The 20,547-nt window shown below is 47.6% G+C and overlaps 3 protein-coding genes and 1 pseudogene across 11 annotated transcripts in view; 2 read left to right on the top strand and 2 right to left on the bottom strand.

The window, feature by feature from the left end:
• Positions 1–2,646, bottom strand: part of SLC20A2 (solute carrier family 20 member 2) — an 88,936-nt gene extending 86,290 nt beyond the window's left edge. For 6 of the 8 annotated variants that reach the window (XR_014557445.1, XR_014557446.1, XM_083709392.1 and 3 more), the window contains exon 1: positions 2,470–2,641. The gene's annotated coding sequence lies outside the window, so the exon portion shown is untranslated. The other 2 variants (XM_083709394.1, XM_083709389.1) reach the window with 2 other exon arrangements.
• LOC310830250 (uncharacterized protein) lies at positions 1,942–16,818 on the top strand. Its single transcript, XM_083710000.1, has 9 exons — positions 1,942–1,981; positions 14,139–14,188; positions 14,601–14,680; positions 15,216–15,259; positions 15,393–15,460; positions 15,559–15,841; positions 15,947–16,026; positions 16,211–16,265; positions 16,400–16,818. Exons 6-9 carry the CDS (start codon positions 15,601–15,603, stop codon positions 16,402–16,404), a joined length of 381 nt encoding a protein of 126 aa, XP_083566126.1. The 5' UTR covers positions 1,942–1,981; positions 14,139–14,188; positions 14,601–14,680; positions 15,216–15,259; positions 15,393–15,460; positions 15,559–15,600; the 3' UTR covers positions 16,405–16,818.
• SMIM19 (small integral membrane protein 19) lies at positions 3,933–10,922 on the bottom strand. Its single transcript, XM_083710002.1, has 3 exons — positions 10,607–10,922; positions 9,062–9,186; positions 3,933–6,142 (listed from the first exon to the last, which is right to left on the bottom strand). Exons 1-3 carry the CDS (start codon positions 10,768–10,770, stop codon positions 6,075–6,077), a joined length of 357 nt encoding a protein of 118 aa, XP_083566128.1. The 5' UTR covers positions 10,771–10,922; the 3' UTR covers positions 3,933–6,074.
• Positions 16,819–16,903: 85 nt separating the features above from the next.
• LOC310830873 (heat shock protein HSP 90-beta pseudogene) lies at positions 16,904–18,911 on the top strand (annotated as a pseudogene). The gene has a single exon. The product of its transcript is annotated as a heat shock protein HSP 90-beta pseudogene (transcript).
• Positions 18,912–20,547: the final 1,636 nt, after the last annotated feature.

The raw sequence follows: 20,547 nt of genomic DNA, 5'->3' as shown, positions 1-20,547 counted from the left end.
AAAATGTTGCCATAATCTTTTAATGGATGTGAATGACCACATATCTTCCATATTATTACTTTTGTTACATACTTAGCATTCCCAAAATGCCTGTTAAACAGCCACTCCAGTTTGTCTTAGATAGAACCTGTTGCTCTTTTGCCCTCTTCAACCAAGATATTTGATTCAGCATAGATAACTACAAGTATAGCAGCGTATTGCACTTTAGACATTATTCGTTTCCCTTATGTTTATGCATGTAAAAGGTATTGAGCTTTACAATGTCCATGTGCCAACATGCCTACAAAAGTACTTTCAGGACCCACCCAAAAATATTAGCTGAAACTTGTCTATAAAAGACTCGGCCATGACACATAAAATAGGTCTTCAAGCACAGAGAAAGGGAGAACTGCCTACAAACTTTCCTTACAGTGCAATCCTACTCAGAGGTAAAGGTAAAGGTACCCCTGCCCATACGGGCCAGTCTTGACAGACTCTGGGGTTGTGCGCCCATCTCACTCAAGAGGCCAGGGGCCAGCGCTGTCCGGAGACACTTCCGGGTCACGTGGCCAGCGTGACATCGCTGCTCTGGCGAGCCAGAGCCGCACACGGAAACGCCGTTTACCTTCCCGCTGGTAAGCGGTCCCTATTTATCTACTTGCACCCGGAGGTGCTTTCGAACTGCTAGGTTGGCAGGCGCTGGGACCGAGCAGCGGGAGCGCACCCCGCCGCAGGGATTCGAACTGCCGACCTTTCGATCGGCAAGTCCTAGGCGCTGAGGCTTTAACCCACAGCACCACCTGCGTCCCAATCCTACTCAGAAGTCCTACTTAATTCAATAGGACTTATTTCCAGGTAAGTGTAGTTAGGAATGAAGTATTATTTTGTGTGTCCTTCAAATAAGGCAGGAACCTTAAAGGGGAACACAGTAATAACTGCACTTCTGAACCTCTTTGTAAATACAGTGGAACCTCGGGTTAAGTACTTAATTCTTTCCGGAGGTCCGTTCTTAACCTGAAGCACCACTTTAGCTAATGGGGCGTTCTGCTGCTGCCACGCCGCCAGAGCACGATTTCTGTTCTCATCCTGAAGCAAAGTTCTTAACGTGAAGCACTATTTCTGGATTAGCAGAGTCTGTAACCTGAAGCATCTGTAACCTGAAGTGTATGTAACACGAGGTACCACTGTATATTTTAGGGCCTAACTAGATATTGTTAGTGGTTAGTAATGTTGTGCATAGTTTGACATAAATAATCAGTGCAGGGCTAAATCAGATTGGAACAATGGCATGGGGAGAAAAGCTCCCATTGGTGGGTATTTATGTATTAAAACTCATGCATGCCAAAGCTAGCCACACAACTAACATCAAGCTTAGCCTGGCCTGTCCAGTCACATAACATGGAAACAATGCTTAAAATAAAATAAAAAATATTATCTTTACAAAGCAGCACAGGAATAGTTCAGGCATGCCCACTTTCTACTTTATGTGCAACAACCCCTCCCAGATACAGCAGTGTACCACTTCCTCAACAATTTAGGTACCTTTTTATAGCAAATGTTGGCCTGACTGCCTTACGGAGAAGAGCGGGGGGCGGGGAATAGGGCTATAACTCTGACCGTAGGCATTTAAAATCCTGGGTGAAGTAACGTGCCCTTAATTTTAAACAAACATGCTTAAGATCATACATAAGATTAACAGAAAACGAGTCACTTAGTGCAGGGATGCTTAGCTAAGCAGCCTCCCAAGGTTTTCTCACCAGAAAACTCCCACCGTAGCATCTTTTTTGCCTCTCATTTTATGAAACTTGAGAAATGGAACAAACATAAATGAGATTATCTCTGCTGCTTGCTGCCCTTCTCCTTCAAGACGAAAAGGAGAATCAATCAATCAAATGAACACAGAGAAGAATAGTCGATACGACCTCGACGCTGGGTATGAACTGACTGAAAAAGGGACTTCGTCCCAGCCAGACAGGACAACCAGGGGACCTTTTCCCAAAAGGTAAAAAACAGTGATAACAGTTGAACTTTTTTGGGGGGGGGGGAGAGAAAGGGGGCGGGAAAGGGCTGCCGGCGAGTCAAGCAACTGACATAAAAAAGTTCTCTTCAACCCAGGAAGGGAGAGAAACGACACGCAAACCTTCATGGAGGGGATGCGCACCTGGCTTCCACGGGGCAGGTGAGGCGTTATTCCGTTTTTATTCGCTTCCCGGCCCCCTCACACGCCTTCTCCCCGCGCTGCACGCTATTCACACGAGACACGCGGGTCTCAGCCTCGACACGTGAAGAGGGAAAGGAAAGCGGCTGGCGGGGGGGGGGGGTCGGGGAGGCCGCTGCGGCGGCGGCGACGCCGGTCCCAAGCCCGCGTGACTCCTTCGGGTCACCGTGACCGGGACGTGGGGGGGGGGACGCGGCCCGACGGACCCACCGACCGCGTCTCCACACACCGCCGTCTCCACACACGCGCGCCCGCCCGCTCTCTTCACTCACCGTCCCAGCCACGCGCTCTGCAGACCCGGCGCCTCGCCTGCCCGCCTCTTCTCTCAGCCTCTCGCTCTGGCTCTCTGTGTGTGTGTCACGCGCCCGCGCGCGCCCGCTCTCCTACACAACGGGCGCCAAGCACGCCGGCAAGGACCCGGATGTGCACCAGGAAAATAAGATCGCGGTGGGGAGGTGGAGTGGGGGGGGGGGAATAGGAAAGCGCCGCCGGAAGCGGAAGAACCACGGAGGACGAATGGGGTAACACCCCGCCGTCTGGGTGCTGGGGAGGACACGGGCAGGTTCCCAGGAGCCTAGCCTGGCGCGGATAACAGCTTGGGGGTGGTTTATATGTATAAATAAGATAATAAAATATTATTATTAATTATTATTATTCTTGTTGTTGTTGTTGTTGTTGTTATATCCATCCAATAAACCTAGACAGCATCCTAAAAAGCAGAGACATCACCTTGCCGACAAAGGTCCGTATAGTCAAAGCCATGGTTTTCCCAGTAGTGATGTATGGAAGTGAGAGCTGGACCATAAAGAAGACTGATCGCCGAAGAATGGATGCTTTTGGTGCTGGAGGAGACTCTTGAGAGTCCCATGGACTGCAAGAAGATCAAACGTATCCATTCTGAAGGAAATCAGCCTTGAGTGCTCACTAGAAGGACAGATCCTGAAACTGAGGCTCCAATACTTTGGCCACCTCATGAGAAGAGAAGAGGCCCTGGAAAAGATTTCATGCTCTTTATTCAGCTCATAGTGGTGATGAGGAATAGAGGTTCCCCAGAATATCTGCTTTATATACCGTATTTTTCGCTCTATAGGGCGCATCGGCCCATAGGGCGCACCTAGTTTTTTTCGGGAGGGGGAAATAAAGGGGGAGGGATTTATTTTTCCCCTCCAGGCGCGAGGCTGGGGAAACCCGAGCTTCCCCAGCCCCCAGAACAGGCTGTTATCCGCAGGCCTTGGGAGCTCAGCGGGAGTAAAGGGTAAAGGTAAAGGGACCCCTTACTATTAGGTCCAGTCGTGGCCGACTCTGGGGTTGCGGCGCTCATCTCGCTTTATTGGCCGAGGCAGCTAGCGTACAGCTTCTGGGTCACATGGCCAGCATGACTAAGCCACTTCTGGTGAACCAGAGCAGTGCACGGAAACACCGTTTACCTTCCCGCCGGAGCGGTACCTATTTATCTACTTGCACTTTGACGTGCTTTCGAACTGCTAGGTTGGCAGGAGCAGGAACCGAGCAACGGGAGCTCACCCCATCGCAGGGATTCAACCCGCCGACCTTCTGATCAGCAAGTCCTAGGCTCTGTGGTTTAACCCACAGCACCACCCGCATCCCTCACTAGATATTAGGTCTGATAAATAATTCTTAACGTGCATCCTTGTAAGAAATATATTTTTAAATTTACATGCATGTTACCCATCAAAATGCTGTTAGCTCAGGAAAAATAAGCTTCACAGAGACCCAACTTTAAATGCATTTTACTGTTAAAAATAAAATACAAAAACATTTTATACACTGAAAGTACGGGAGCATTTTGCAAGGGCAAGTGTACAGTTGCTATCCAGGGCACAATAGTACCAGACAGTCCAATGGAAGTGATACATTATATTACAATAATACTATGTAGTTGTATATTCACAAGTGATACACTAGGACAGGCATAGGCAAACTCGGCCCTCCAGATGTTTTGGGACTACAACTCCCATCATCCCTAGCTAACAGGACCAGTGGTCAGGGATGATGGGTGTTGTAGTCCCAAAACATCCAGAGGGCGGAGTTTGCCTGTGCCTGCACTAGGATGTACTTGGGTTCCTCATACACATACAGCGTAAGAAATTCACTTGATTCACTTTTCTTTTTTTTTTTTTGTTACTACAGAATCACTGAAGTCGCTATAGCCAAGATTGGCAAACTACAAGCTCCCACGATATAGCACCCAGAAATGCAGATCTGGGGATAACTTTTATATCTACAAAAAGATGCCCTAACATGATGTGAACATCAGCCCTTAAACTGCTCATCTGATTGATTACACTTGTCGAAACAGAAAGCTCATCCCCACTAGTCGGTGCTGCAAATGCAGGAAATCTGCAAAAGGATCACAAAAAGGGGTCGTGGTGATATAATAAGAGACCAAATCCCAAATATAGAAGGATAGACAACTGAACTCCATCTGCAGTCCAAATAGGAAACTCTTTGAATAGTTGTCTCACTACAGCCAAAGCGTTAAACTTTCACACCAGAATGCTATTGGAAGTGGAAGGGAGAATAAGGAACTTTGGCTGTGATAAGATACTTGAGCACATTACTTTCCTAGAAGTTTTTTATGCACAGGACAGCAGTTCAGGAGACGTGGGGCATAAACCAAAAAAATTTGACAAGTGTTGGAAATGGCTATTTAACACTAGGGAGAAATTTGTTAATCTGCTCTTTTTCTTTTTAACCATAATTGGAAAGTCACCACATACTTAGGGATGCAATTCATTGTTTAATTCATCACATATTTATGTTTTCAAACATGCCTGGAACATTTTTTTCACATTTCTTCCAATATAAATTATTTGCATCGCCTAATCACTCCATAATTCCACCATAATCAGTTTTGTCTGACATATTTGCAAATACATTTATAACTGACCATTAAAGGTGGATCTGTATTCCAAGCAGTTGTAGCTGTAATCGCTCAGAACAGTTTTATTACCTTGTGCTCCAGCTATGTAACCCTCTTTGTAACAGTGCCACATTAAAGTGCCATTTAACAACCCAATAAGAAAATGTGCTCACCCCATAAAGAATTGCAGCTTTGCTACTGATTTAGTCAAATGGGCATTTCTCCAAAAACGTTTTAAGTTTATTTTAGTTCTAATTAGGACCACAGACTGCCCAGGCACAACTGCCTAAACTTCAAACAGCTTAATTCCATGGAGTTCAATGGTCCCAAGTAATTTTAACTGGAAGTATCCTGGCTTAAAAACAACAACAGCTGCAACATCAATCGAACTTAACAAGATTAAATAAAACACCAGGAAGATAATTAAAACAGGTAAAAAAAATATTCCTGCCCTGCAGAGCCTCCAATTGAAAATAAGTGACTTCCTTAACTACTTATTGTTTTATCCACCACTCTTTACCAGGTCAAAAAGGAAAATTTGTACATTCTAATATTTTTATCTCTTCATCTATACTCTATAACCCAAACAGGACATTTGGTATTTATTGTGAGCCTATAAGTATATATTCTGTTCTCTGCCAGCACCAACTACTTTATTAACTCCACTGAGGCACATCAAATGTCATGTGCCTTTCTCATCCCTTTTTGAATGGGAATTGCTGTGATACCCACACTGAACGTCCCAGCAGCCCTGCCTTAACTTTATCTACTCCTACTTTTACTGGAAATCATTTGTAATGCAAACTGGGAAACAGGGCCAATATGTATCAGCCATATTAATTTTCCCAATTTCAGAAAATGCTTGCTGTACATTTACATACGTCTTCTCAAGGCAATAATTACGAATACAAATCACTATACTATTCAAGTCGCATTGAAAATGACTACATCCCAAACGTTCCGTCATCCTCTCGGCTTCAGAGCTTCAAGACTTCATTCCACCAATAGCTGCACACTATCATTCTGCTTCTGTGGTTGCTGCTGGTGATCATATTTCCTTGCTAGGAAAATAAACACATTTGGATATATTAGACTGCAATTCTAAATATATTATTATTATTATTATTATTATTATTATTATTATTATTATTATTATTAATAATAATAATAATAAATTTTATTTATACCCCGCCCTCCCAAGCCAAGACCGGGCTCAGGGCCGCTAACAACCAATCATAAAAACAAGTTGATTAAAATACAATTTAAAAAACAAGATTAAAATCCAACATTAAAGCATTAGGATGCAGCCTCTTCACAGGAGGAGAAAGGAAAAAGAAAGAGGGGGAGGGAATCAAACTGATTCTAAGCCAAAGGCCAGGCGGAACAACTCTGTCTTACAGGCCCTGCGGAAAGAAATCAGATCCCGCAGGGCCCTCTTCTCATGAGACAAGAGCGTTCCGCCAGTGTTGAGAACGCCCTGGCTCTGGTTGAGGCTAATCTAACTTCCTTAGGGCCCGGGACCACTAGGGTGTTGCAAGTTATGGACCTTAAGGTCCACCGTGGGGCATACCAGGAGAGGCGGTATTACTAGAAACTAAGCCCTTTTGAATTCAGGGGGACTTGCTTCCAAGTAAACATACAGGGAATTGTTAAATTCCTATTGTAAGATTCTACCCCTCCTCAAAAAAACATCAAAACAGCAACAATATGTAGTTACTTCAAACCCATTGTTTATCTTAGCTAATAAAAAAATTCAGCACAATACACATTCAGCAAATTCCAACACACGCATTTTAGGATAAAAATTTGCCTTCTGTCACGAGTGCAAAATGTCCACATTTAATAGTAATTGTTACTGGCACATCATTTAGCGATTTAAAGTCATAGAAGCAATAGATGTAAGCACATGTCCAACAATGGCAGGCAGTAAGAAGTTGCAAAATCACACCCCAAACCTGCTAACAAAGTTTGATACTAAGGTTATACATGGAATGATGTGTTGTTTTTCAGAGGGGTTTTTTTGGAAGGAAAAGTTGGGGATGTAATGGGACACTGCCAGTGAGAAAAATCACTCACAAACTAGAAACCCATTGTAATTCTGCAATGTATATTCTGTAATCTGGTTTTACATCCGAAGAATAAAAAATGGGAAGCTTGACAAAAAGCCCCCCCCCCAAAAAAAAAAACACATCACTCTCTATCGCAGGGAAACCTGGACACTGGCAACTTTTTTTTTTTGTATTCTGTGTTTGGCTTTGAGCAAACCTTTGTGCACATCAGACTCGCAGGTATTCCTTTTGTGTTCATTATGCTGAATGGAGAACATCCTTTGGAGAGTACCTGGACCATGATTTCAAAGGATAAATACTGTCATCCTATATACTAACATCAAGCCAAAGCAACATCAAAACAGAGAGGTATCAAGCAGTCTTGGGGTCTGCAGAAGTACAAAAAAAAAGCCTTTTTTTGCAAAAGCTCAATGAAGCTACTACAGAGCACTGAGCATTTGTTAGGGCAGGGGTGGGATGGCGGGACAAATGGAAATCCCTAGAAAAAAGCATGACTGGCTGCACACACTGAACAGCGCCCTGCAACATTTACTTGCAAGTCCCACTTGTACACCTTCTTGTTTCTGATCTAGGCTGGCTGAACATCCGTTTACCAGGACATCATAACTAAAATGAACACTACTCCCCTCCCATAAATAGGAGGTGAAAAATATGGACAGTTGTATGCCCTCTTAAGACCACATGGTCATAACAGCCTACTGCCCATCTAGGCAGTAATGTGGCAAGATTCACCAGCATAGCTAACCAACTGCAAATCCTGGAACATCCATTGGGATTTGTGACTCCCCTTACAAGCTATGCTGAGTCCTGTATACTGACTGATATTCCACAATACTATAGTTTTGACCATGGGTAGGCAAACTAAGGCCTGGGGGCTGGATCCGGCCCAATCGCCTCCTCAATCCGGCCCGTAGATTGGAATCAGCATGTTTCTACAAGCGTAGAATGTGTCCTTTTATTTAAAATGCATCTCTGGGTTATTTGTGGGGCCTGCCTGGTGTTTTTACATAAGTAGAACGTGTGCTTTTATTTAAAATGCATCTCTGGGTTAATTGTGGGGCATAGGAATTCGTTCATTTCTGCCCCCAAAATATAGTCCAGTCCACAAGGTCTGAGGGACAGTGGACTGAACCCCTGCTGAAAAAGTTTGCTGACCTCTGGTTTTGACTTTCCTCTTGCACCTCTCTGTATAACATACAGGAAGACAGCTGTACTCTCATAAGCTTGGAAACTTTTGAAACATCCTTCTATTACGAGTTTTGAAATATCCTGAATGTTTATTTCTATTCTGAGTCTCCTTTTGACATATATTCAGTTATGCATTGCAATAAAGAATAGAAGCCCTGTATCTTTAGAAGCTCTGTATCTTTAAATATAAAACAACAACAACAACACCCTGTCTGGGTTTCCCCAGCCACTCTGGGTGACTTCTAGCAAAATATAAAAACATAATAAAACTTGAAACATTAAAAAAAATCCCAATACAGGGCTGCCTTCAGATGTCTTATAAAAGTTGTGTAGTTCTTTATCTCCTTGACATCTGATGGGAGGGGGTTCCACAGGGAGGGTGCCACCACCGGGAAGGCCCTCTGTCTGGTTCCCTGCAACTTTTATTATTATTATTATTTATTGAATTTATATAGCCTATACCCGCAGGTGTCAGGGCAGCTCACAGAATTAAATCAGAATATAAAACCACAAAATACATAAACTAAAAACAATAACCCCCCCCCAAAAAACTCCACATTTTTAAAGGAACCACCAGGTAGCCTTCAAAGATGGATCTCAGTGCCCGGGTTGAATGATGGGGGTGGAGACGTTCCTTCAGGTATACTGAACCAAGGCTTTGAATTCAACGCTTTGAATTGTGCTCAGAAACGTACTGGGAGCTTGCCGATGGAGTATACCTACCGATAGAGTACATCTCTAGCTGCTGCCGTAGACGAATTTTTTTCACACTATCGTAAAAGTTTGGCTCAGGTGGTACTTCTACAGCAGGAGGTAGCGTAAAAATCCTCATGATCTTCCTTTTATTTCTAAAATCCGAGAGAACAAGCAGCATGTAAACAATAAAGTAATAAATAATAAAGTGTCATATCACGTCTCCTCCAGTTGTAAGTGGCAAGATAATCTGCAGAACCATGAAATTTGTGCTTGCTTGGGACATTTATTAGACGACCATAGCACAAGAATTAGCCTGTTCCTTTAGGCGGCAAGTCTTACCACCACTGCAGGATACCACCACTATCCCCTTCAGAGACTATGCTTTTTATTTTTTTATTATTAATTATTATTATTATTATTACAGGCTGACCCCACTCTGAACGTCGCACTTCCTCTTTGCTCCACCCCATCGTTCCAAATGCACTTCACGCCATGATCACAACTGCCTTTTTACACATTATTTGCCTGTGCCATAAAACGTCTCCAAGGCTTAAAAGAAAAAACCCCTCGAAAAATGACTCAAAACAACAAGATCGAGAAAAATCCACACACGCCTACTTTGAAAACACGCAAAGCAAAAAAAGGAAACACTCAAGCAGATTCACGCCACCTAGACTTCCCAAGCGCGTGAGGGGCTTCCTTTAGGCAGGCGCCGGAAAAAACACAGGGAAGTGAGCACTGGATCTCCAATGGCAGGGGGTTCCGAAGGGCAGACGCCGCCATGCTAAAGTGAGGGGGAGTCCCAAACTTGCGCAGTGGGCGTCTCTGCAGGCGCCCTGCTGGATCTCAAGTGGCAGGGAGTTCCGAAGGGCAGACGCCGCCATGCTAAAGTGAGGGGGGGTCCCAAACTTGCGCAGCGGGCGTCTCTGCAGGGGCCCTGCTGGATCTCAAGTGGCAAGGAGTTTCGAAGGGCAGGCGCCGCCACACTAAAGGCATCTCTGCAGGAGCCCTGCTGGATCTCAAGTGGCAGGGAGTTTCGAAGGGCGGGAGCCGCCACACTAAAGGCGGGGCGGGCATCTCTGCAGGCGGGCGCCCTGCTGGATTTCAAGTGGCGGGGAGTTCCGGAGGGCAGGTGCCGCCACTCTAAAGGTGGTGGGGTGTTCCCAACATTGCACAGTGGTCGTCTCTACAGGTGCCCTGCTGGATCTCCAGTGGCGGGGAGTTCCGAAGGGCAGGAGCCGCCACGCTAAAAGCGGTGGGGGGTTCCCAACCGTGCGCAGTGGGCGTCTCTGCAGGTGCCCTGCTGGATCTCAAGTGGCGGGGAGTTCCGAAGGGCAGGCGCCGCCACGCTAAAGGCGTCTCTGCAGGCGCCCTGCTGGATCTCAAGTGGCAGGGAGTTCCGACGAGCAGGCGCCGCTACGCTAAAGGCGGTGGGGGGGGGGGTTCCCAACCGTGCGCAGCGGGCGTCTCTGCAGGCGCCCTGCTGGATCTCAAGTGGCGGGGGGTTCCGAAGGGCAGGCTGCAGTGCCGCCGACCTATATTGGCACCGAAAGAGCGATGGGGGAAGCCCACCTGCGCGCGTACACCAGCAGAGCCAGGCTGGCCAGGACGGCCAGCAGGTAGACGTTGGTGGCCTCGTTCCAAGCCTCGTGCACCGAGTAGTCCATGGGGGCCGCGGCGGCGGCAGCAGCGCCCCCGCCGCCCCCGCTCTCGCCCAGCACGCGCGCCCCGGCCATGGGTGAGAATCCGGCGCGCGGGGGAGATGCGCCCGCAGCCGGGCAGGGAAACAGGGAGGAAGAGGCCGGCGCCTGATGTCACGTCCTGCGGAAAGAGCCCTGGATTTGCAAAGAAATGCAATTGCAATGCCATCGTGCGCCGCTGCTAGCTTCCGGGTGGACTGAGCTTTGCAAGCGCCTTTTTGGCACACGCATTGCCGGATTTACGTATAAACTAAACAACCTATAGCTTAGGGCCCCACTCTCTTGGGCCCCCCAAAAAAAATATTTTTAAAATTTTATTGAGTTTTGATAATACAAAAAGAAAAAAACCAATACACCGTAGCTGTCAACGTTTTCCTTTTTTGAAGGGCAATTCCCTTATTCCGAATAGGATTCCTCGCAAGAAAAGGGAAAAGTTGACAGCTATGCAATACACACAAAAATAAACCACTATTTACAGACTTCCCATCACCACACTCTATGACTCCCCTCCACAGCTCCTCGACTTCCTCATATGTTATATTCAATGCTATCATTGCAATCATTAGGTTTTTGATTTAATCTCTTTAAAACGTGCCTTTCCCACTTCACTCCTTTAGTCTAAGCATATCAGCCTGTTGGTTTTTTGAACAGTGTTTATCCATGTATTCTTCAAAACATTTGGGGGCCCCAAAAAAATTTTAAGAGGGAAAAAAACTCCAGTCTCCGGAACAATACTAATAAGGGGGGGGGGATGATGGATTATTAAAATGACATAACTGTCAGTGGGTAGTTATTATTACTTCCAATATCTTTGGGTTAAAATCTTTTTATATGCAAGTAAGCCCCAAGACCTTATTCTGCATATGTTGAGTTTAAAATTAGGAAGCTCTGATTTATAGAATGGGGATGATAAAGATAACATATAACCTTAAATATGTAATATGGGATAGTATACAGGGGTTGTTACGATATAGAAGCAATGCAGCTGCAAACTGCTAGCTTGAAAGCAAAACATTATGGGAATGTTGGGACTGCCCGTGGGAAACAGAGGGACAGTAAATTCACAGTGTGAAGCACCAGAATTAGCTCAGAGTGTAATATGAGCTGTACAGGAAGTGCAGGAAGTGTTCGTCACTAGACTGCTGGAGCTTGAAGAGAGCAGTCATGTTTTTTGTAATGCTGCAAAGACAGAAATAAAGGCATGTAAATACGTTTCTGTCTATCTCTTTCCCCTGCCGGGGGGGCAGGAAAGAGGGGGTGTGTTCTTCTCACGCTGAGAAGGATCGCCTATTGCGACCTAGCCTGGATCTTGCTGGGGAATGCAGCCAGGGAGGTCAACAGGAGATCAAGCCGGGTGCCTGGGAGAGTTGCCAGTTTCTCCTGATAAAGGCTTGATTTCCGACAGGGGTGGCCTCCAGATTCTTCCAAAAACAGCCCCAAATGTGGCAAAGGAGTGCAATGCTCCTCACTGCCAGAGAGGCTGAGATTAAATGCTGACCACCAATCATGGCTCAGCCAGTAGAGCCTGACTCTTAACCTCAGGGTCATGGGTTGGAGCCCCACTTTGGCCGACAGATTCCTGCATTGCAGGGGGCTGGATTGTCCCTGTGGTCCCTCCCAGCTCCACAATCCCATGATGCTAAAGGAAGAGTTAAGAGCCCAAGCTCTACCACAAGCTCCATAGCGGTAGCAACACTCCTTCTGCTCTGCTTTCGTTGGGACCCCTAAGCGATGGACACACTATCAAAGGCTCATTGGCATGGATAGCCAAGGCCATCGCTACCAACAACACTCTTCAGAAAAGAGGACAGTGGATGGGAAAGGCCTCCTTAGAGGACCGTACAGTAAACTGGGTGCAAGATAGTACAGATAGTCAGAATTGGCCCTTGGCTGCACATCTGATTAAACCTGTGGGGCCTGATTCAGCCAAGTGAAAGGAAAGCGGAAGGCCGCTTCTGCGGGGAAAGGGGTGGGCAGGGAGACAAAGGGCCCCACCCTCTTCTTCTTCTGCAAGGGGAATAACTAACAATATAGGAGCAAAACACACAGAGTGAATTTTTCACAGCTCCACAGTTGTCGTTGTTGTCTGTATTTATTGAATTATTTAAGCATGCAAAATAGGGCACGGATGTAAGGGTTGATGGGTCCAAGTAGGCATGATGGAAGCAACAGTATTTGTTCTTTAAGTGTGTCTGCCATATTTATATGTGAGGAAGCCAGAATCTAGCAGCAAGCCAACAGAATAAGAAAGCTAGCCACTATTGTCTGCATTGCTGACACACATCTAAAGAAGCAGGTAAGTCTTGGCACTTTTAAGTCAGTGGTTTTTATTCACACAGTGTTCCCAGTTGCACCTCAGCTGTGTCATATCAATGGGAAACTGACATGAATAGACCCACATCCCATGTCATTCTGGCCTCCTTCGGGAGAAAGGGTGCAATGTAAATTCAACAAATAAAATAATTATAAGTGAGTGTCCGGCTTGCAGACGTTCTTTGGAAGCCCAACATCTGACATGGCTTCCTTCTGAGGGCAGGAAGCTCCTGCAGCCAATCGGAAGCCGTCCCTTCCCTCCCCCCCCTCCCTTCTAGAACCCGCCACTCTCAACCAACTCTCAACTGCCTCCCCTCCAACATTCAGACTCTCAAGGAAGGAGAGTTGCTTTCAAGTCTGCTGTACTGCTTTCCAAACCTGACCCTGCTCTACTGCTCCACAATGAGTGAGCTTCGCAAAGGTGAGAACCTGGAACCCCATAGGATTATAGAATTGTAGAATTGGGAGGGACCCCGAGGGTCATCTAGACCAACCCCGTGCGATGCAGGAATCTCAGCTAAAGCATCCATGGCAGATGGCCATCCAACCTCTGCTGAAAAACCTTCAAGGAAGGAGAGTCTACTGCCCACTGAGGGATTTCTTCCCACTGTCAAACAGCTCTTGCTCTCAGAAAGTTCTTCCTGAAGCTGAGTTGGAATCCCCTTTCTTGTAACATGAATTCACGGCATCAGGTCCTAAGGGCCTCTGGAGTAGGAGAAAACAAGCTTTCTCCCTTCTCCCCGTAATGGGCCTTGAGATATTGAGAGGGCTGCATGGTGTGGCTCTCATATCCATGTCCTGAGGGACATGGCTTCTCTGTCCCTTTGCTCCCCCCCCCCCCCCGCAGAAATGGTCCTTGAGATATTGAGAGGGCTGCATGGTGTGGCTCTCATATCTATGTCCTGAGGGACATGGTTTCTCTGTCCCTTTGCTCCACCCCAGGCAGAATTGCAAGGGGTCAGTGCATCTGGCTGGTAAGAAGATGGTCGGAGTTTGGAGCCCAGCCGGGGCTGGCTGTGGGCAGGATATTTTCTGTTGTGAATTACTGGTTGGTAACTTCCTCTGTTTTTATTTTCCTTTCTGTCTCACAGGTTCTCGGGCAGGAAGGCAGAAGCAGAAACAAATATCCCTGGACATTGTGGTATGTTCATTCCTTGGGGAATTCGTCTCCCACATATTTATTTGTATTTCTATACCGCTTTATATTTTTAATAAAAATCTCAAAGCGGTTTACAGCATAATAAATCAATAAAACAATAGCTGGGCAATGTTCCTCCGGCCTCAGGAGGAGCCTCTTCAGTAGGGCTGGCGGATGGATCTGGGCCTTGCCCCCCAGGCCAGGTGGAAAGGGCCTTGCAGGGAGCGGCCTTCGCCCTCCCACCTGCCCCCTATGTCCCTCCGCTGGCTGGCTGTGCCCTGTTGTGGCTGGGGGAAGAGAAAAAATGGAGTGAGATCTGCCCCAGAAGAAAATCTTTGGGGAGGGCCCACGGGACCCCTGTCCCCTAGAGTGGATGCCTATGGCAGGAGAGTAAAATGTCCTTCTTCCTTTGCAGGGCCGTGGTTTGGAAGCGCCGGTCAGGGCTCCGGCCAAGCAGCAGCCCAGCGGTGCCACGTCCAATACCAGCATCTACAGGTATGCTGTGCCCTTCTGTGGCAGGGCTGGGGCAGTCTGAGGAGGGCACGGCCGGTGCGCTCACACTGGGCTATTGACTCATAAGAAAAGGTTTTCGATAGAGGGTGAATTGAATGGGTGGAGGGTTGGAGGAGAGGCAGAAAGAAGAGCTCATTTGTCCGTGGCTAGGGGTTGTGATCTGGACGGTTCTCCAGGGGCGCAAGATCACCCAGCTACGGCTCTGCGTATAGGGTGCCCTTGACATTTGAGAGCCCAAAGTTGGCCCTTGGTTGGGCACAGTTCCAGATTAAAACCTGTGGAGGCCCCATGGCAGTCAAAATATCCCTGGGCTCCTTGCAACTCATATCCTGATACGTTTTTGATTTTAGCAACCAACAATAATTAATAGGCAAAACAAACAGTACTTTTTCTGATCCGTTGTTGCCTGGCCCATAGGCCTACTCTGTCCATTGAATAATCAGGCTCTGGTGGAGATCAAGCCCAGAATTCTCCCTGTCTCCCCCCATCATACTAACTGAGCTTGTTTCTTCCTTAGGCGAGAGGCCGGCCAGAACAAAGGGGGAAAGGCTCCCAGCTCAGGTAAGTGGAAATGCCAACTGAGTGCCCCATATTCTAGGAATGTTTTCTTCCCTTGTCCCCCACCCTCATGCCCCAGATTGGGGCTAGCATGGCAGGGAGCCAGGCGCCTGCTCATGTTTTTTTTTCTTTGCAGTGTGGGAGCCTTTCCCCAACACCTATTTTGTTCTGGCCAAATCCCTGGAGAGACGTGGCGGACATCAGGTACGAGGGCAGAGGGAATGAAGGGATCCTTGTGAAACATCTTTTGGGAGTCCCACCTGTGGCTTCCATTCTCATATGATGTCCTTCTTCCTCCACAGGGCCACGCCTCCAGGGATGAGGCTCCAGCGCCGGCTCCCGGAATGAAGAACCGAGCAACATCCCGGCGGTTCCCGGCTGTCGTCCCTCGCGGCGCGTCCCCACTGCCCCTCCTCTGTACGGGCATGGCTCCATCCCGGCCCGGTTTGGCACAGAAGCAGCAGCCAAAGTTTCCTCCCATTAAAACAGCTTCTCAGGTGAGGGAGGAGACTTTGGCTGTTGCTTCTGTGCTAGGCCGGTCGGACGCCCGTACAGTGGAGAAGTGGGGAGCCCTGATAAGATCAGGTAAATGGAAATGCCCCCTTCCCAGGTCTCCCACCCTCCTGCCCCAGACTGGGGCTAGCGTGGCTGGGAGACAGGAGCCTTCTGATGTCTCTGTTTGTTTTGCAGCGAGGGAGAAGTTCAGCCGTGGAACCGCCACATTCCTCCGGGAGGGACTGGAGCCCAGACAACGGCCTCTCGCCCCTGAGGTAATGGGACAGGGGGGAGGAGGGGGCCCTAGGACACACACAAGGAGGGCCTGCGGGATCAGGCCAAGGGCCCATCTGGTCCAGCCTCCTCTTCTCCCAGGGGCCACCCAGATGCCACTGCGAAAGTAGCCAACAGGATTTGAGCCCAAGAAGCAGTGCTTCAAAGCTCCCTTCTTTCTTGCAGGATCTCGATCGTGCACCGCTGTGGCTGCTGCCCAAGCCTCCCCCCAAAAGACCAGGTAAGAGGAAGGGAACCTCTGCATGGGGCGGGGAGAAGGCTGGGGGGCTTCCGACAGGGGTTGCTTCACTACATCTCCCATTGTCTTTGACGACTGTCCTTTCCCCCCTTCTTTTTTTTATAAAAAAACCACAGGTTGAGGCGAATTCCAGAGCGTTTGGATCTCAGCTGAAGGACTGTATTGCGGTTTCTGATTTGTCAGCTGCTGAAGCATTTGAAAGCTGTGATGTGATAAATAGAGGTTTTACAAATGTGAAGAGCGAACTTTTCCCTGTTCATCCTTTGGACACACCGGATAATTTTGTTGTTGTTGTTGCTAAATCAAGAGAAGATGAATTTTTCTACTCTGAGAAATATTCCGGGGCTGCATGCACCGCTGAAGCTGCAGATGGAATTCCAAGCAGTGAAGCAGCTCCAGCATCTTCCTTCCTAGTTCTAACTTGTCCCTGGATCTCTGGAAAGGCAACTGTGACTGCATTGGTTTTGAGGATATTCTGAACGACCCGGCACAGAGTGAAGGAATGGGAGATCCTCATCTTTTGGTTGAACACAAACTTGGTTTCTTATAATGCGCACATCCTCCATCCTTCTGTTCATGTAAATATTTCTTACCTGTGTCCCTGTGGGTTCAAGTAAACCATATAAACAGTAGTTGTACAGCACTTGTTTTGATACACACCTTCCAGGCAGAGATTGCCAAGTTTATGTCCCTGATAATCAACACCTTTTACTCCAACAAGGAAATATTTATGCAGGAGATCATTTCCAACGCCTCTGATGCACTGGACAAGATCCGCTATGAGAGTCTGACAGATCCCTCAAAGCTGGAAAGAGCTGAAGACAGATATCATTCCCAATCCCCATGATCGCACCCTCACCTTGGTGGACATGGGTGGTATTGGCATGACAAAGGCAGACCTTATCAACAATCTGGGCACCATTGCGAAGTCTGGCACCAAAGCCTTCATGGAAGCCTTGCAGGCTGGTGCAGACATCTCCATGATTGGACAGTTCGGTGTGGGCTTTTACTCTGCTTACCTTGTGGCTGAGAAGGTTGTGGTTACCACCAAGCACAACGATGATGAAGAGTATGCCTGGGAGTCATCTGCAGACGGCTCCTTCACTGTCAAAACTGACCATGGCGAACCCATTGGCCGTGGTACCAAAGTGATCTTGCACCTGAAGGAAGATCAGACTGAATACCTGGAGGAACGTCGCATCAAGGAAGTGGTGAAGAAGCACTCCCAGTTCATCGGCTACCCTATCACCCTCCATCTGGAGAAGGAGCGTGAGAAGGAAATCAGCGACGATGAGGCGGAAGAGGAAAAAGTGGAGAAGGAGGATGAAGACGCAGCCCCCAAGAATGATGATGAGAAGCCCAAGATTGAAGATGTGGGCTCAGATGAAGAGGAGGAAGGTGGCAAGAGCAAGAAGAAGACCAAGAAGATCAAGGAAAAGTACCTCGACCAGGAGGAACTAAACAAGACCAAGCCCACCTGGACCCGAAACCCTGATGACATCACTCAGGAGGACTATGGCGAGTTCTACAAGAGCTTGACTAATGTTTGGGAAGACCATCTGGCTGTTAAGCGCTTCTCTTTCGAGGGGCAGTTGGAATTCTGGGCGCTTCTCTTCATCCCACGCTGGTCCCCGTTTGACCTCTTTGAGAACAAGAAGAAAAAGAACAACATCAAGCTCTATGTGAGGCGCGTCTTCATTATGGGCAGCTGTGATGAACTCATCCCAGAGGACCTGAACTTCATCCGGGGTGTAGTGGACTCCGAGGATCTGCCCCCGAACATCTCTCGTGAGATGCTGCAACAAAGCAAGATTCTCAAAGTGATTCGCAAGACCATCGTCAAGAAATGCCTGGAGCTTTTTGCAGAGCTGGCGGAGGACAAAGAAAACTACAAGAAGTTCTACAAGGCCTTCTCCAAAAATCTCAAGCTGGGGATCCATGCTTCTTCTCCAAGAAGAAGATGGAGGAGAGCAAAGCCAAGTTTGAGAACCTTTGCAAACTCATGAAGGAAATCCTGGAGAAGAAAGTTGAAAAGGTGACGGTCTCAAACAGGCTGGTCTCCTCGCCCTGTATTTTCACCAGACCTATGGCTGAACCACCAACATGGAAGGTATCATGAAGGCCCAGGCCTTGCGAGACAACTCCACCATGGGCTACATGATGGCCAAGAAGCACCTGGAGATCAATCCTGACCACCCCATTGTAGAGACACTGCATCAGAAGGCCGAGGCAGACAAGAACGACAAGGCCCTCAAGGACTTGTGGTGCTGCTCTTGGAGACAGCACTGCTTTCCTCTGACTTCTTCTTCCTTGGAGGACCCACAGAGTCACTCCAACCGTATCTCTAGGATGATCAAGCTGGGGCTCGGGATTGAGGAAGATGAGGTTGCTGCTGAAGAGTTTAGGTTTTCCCTCCCCCCATGTGGGTTTTATCCTTTTTCTGCTGGGCCACCAAGCATCCATCCTACCATAGCTGAGGTGAACACAGTGAATGTCCTCCCCACTAATAGAGCAGTGAGTTGGCTCCTTGTCTCCCTCCCTCACTGCTGCCCTTTGTCCTCAGAGAGCCGGGACTTGTACTCTTGTTGGCTGTTTGTATTTGGTTTTGTTTTACTGGAATTAAAATAACAAAGAATGTGGTTTACCTTGATGAAAACAAGGCACATTAAATGCTTCAATCTATTACTTTCGTTCTGTGTTTACTGTCAGTACAGATGTCTTGTAATTGTCGCCTGTGGCTTCCAACATTTCTCCAGTGAGAATAGGGATGTCCCATTCCATAATGATAATTTTACTATTTATACCCTACCCATCTGATTGGGTTGCCCCAGCCTCTCTGGGCAGCTTCCAACATATATAAAAACATAATAAAACATTAAACTTAAAAAAAAAACCCTTCCCCGTACAGGATTGTCTTCAGACAGCTCGGGGGTTGGATAACTCCATACCCTCCAACATCTCTCCAATGAAAATAGAGACATCCTAAGGAAAAGTGGGGCATTGTGGGATCAAATCAGAAACCGAGACGGCTTCTCCAAATTAGGGATGTGCCTGGAAAACAGGGACACTTGGAGGGTCTGCAAAAGCCATCAGCATGTAGCAGCAGCCACACCCCAGGAAAGGCTTTGACCAGACAGTTAAAGCAAGTGAGGGTAACCAATGGTTCTCAAACCCTCAGAGAGTTAATACAGAGACAGGCTCTGGTGGATTGAGCAGAGGAGAGCAATTGTGGTTCCAATGGTCTGCAGGTACTGTGGAGGGAAGTGAGGGGCAGAGGGGGCTTGTCGGCCTGTCATGGCCGCCCATCTCAGAGAAGAAAAACCCTGATTTTAAATCTCCACTGCATGCATGTATGTGTGTTGCATATATGATGGAAATCTTTAAACGGCTCCCAATACTGGTGTCGCCTCAAATCTAGTTTTATTTTTTTAGGGAGACGTGTCTCAAATTAGTTCTATGCCTCCTACTGACGCGGGTGGCGCTGTGGTCTAAACCACTGGGACTCTTGGGCTTGCCAATCGGAAGGTTGGTGGTTCGAATCCCCACGACGGGGTGAGCTCCCATTCCTCTGTCCCAGCTCCTGCCAACCTAGCAGTTGAAAAGCACACCAGTGCAAGTAGATAAATGGGTATCACTGCGATGGGAAGGTAAATGGCATTTCTGTGTGCTTCCATCACGGTGTCCCATTGCGCCAGAAGCGGTTTAGTCCTGCTGGCCACATGACCTGGAAAACTCTGTGGACAAACGCTGGCTCCCTTGGCCTGAAAGCGAGATGAGCACCACAACCCCATAGTTGCCTTTGACTGGACTTAACCATCCAGGGGTCCTTTGCCTTTTTTTCTAATGCCTCCTACTCAGTGGCGTAGCGTGGGGGTGCAGGGGGGGCCGGCCGCATCAGGCGCAACATCTGGGGGTTAGGGTTAGGGGGCGCAAATCCACGGGTTAGGGGGCACAAATCCACGGGTTAGGGGGCGCAAATTACTTGCCTTGCCCTGGGTGCTGACAACCCACGCTACGCCACTGCTCCTACTATATCAACTTCCAGTAAAGTTGTCCAGTTTTTGAGGCTCCATCAATTCTTTCAACAGTATGTTCCTCCTATCTCTCAAGTGTCAGGAAGTAATAGAGTTATGGGGACATGATCTATTGTTTCTGGATAGTGGGTGAACAACCCTGGGCATTTGTTGTTTGGAATAAATTACATTGTAGATTAGAGGTAGGAATTAATAAATACGTATTATATGTAATTATGCTTCATTCATCC

The sequence above is a fragment of the Podarcis gaigeae genome (genome assembly GCF_964106915.1).
Source record: "Podarcis gaigeae genome assembly, chromosome: 13".
Classification (NCBI taxonomy): domain Eukaryota; kingdom Metazoa; phylum Chordata; class Lepidosauria; order Squamata; family Lacertidae; genus Podarcis; species Podarcis gaigeae.
The sequence above is the reverse complement of the archived record's forward strand: the minus strand, read 5'-3'. Positions and strand labels throughout refer to the sequence as shown.

Excerpts from the sequence above, each read along its gene's own strand:
- SMIM19 (XM_083710002.1), bottom strand. The coding sequence starts at position 10,770 with ATGGCCGGGGCGCGCGTGCTGGGCGAGAGCGGGGGCGGCGGGGGCGCT. Across the intron at positions 9,187-10,606 it reads CTGCTGGTGTACGCGCGCAG|AAATAAAAGGAAGATCATGA; the intron begins GTGGGCTTCCCC and ends CTCGGATTTTAG. Across the intron at positions 6,143-9,061 it reads GCTAGAGATGTACTCTATCG|CAAGGAAATATGATCACCAG; the intron begins GTAGGTATACTC and ends TTATTTTCCTAG.
- LOC310830250 (XM_083710000.1), top strand. The coding sequence starts at position 15,601 with ATGAAGAACCGAGCAACATCCCGGCGGTTCCCGGCTGTCGTCCCTCGC. Across the intron at positions 15,842-15,946 it reads GGGAGCCCTGATAAGATCAG|CGAGGGAGAAGTTCAGCCGT; the intron begins GTAAATGGAAAT and ends TTTGTTTTGCAG. Across the intron at positions 16,027-16,210 it reads AACGGCCTCTCGCCCCTGAG|GATCTCGATCGTGCACCGCT; the intron begins GTAATGGGACAG and ends TCTTTCTTGCAG.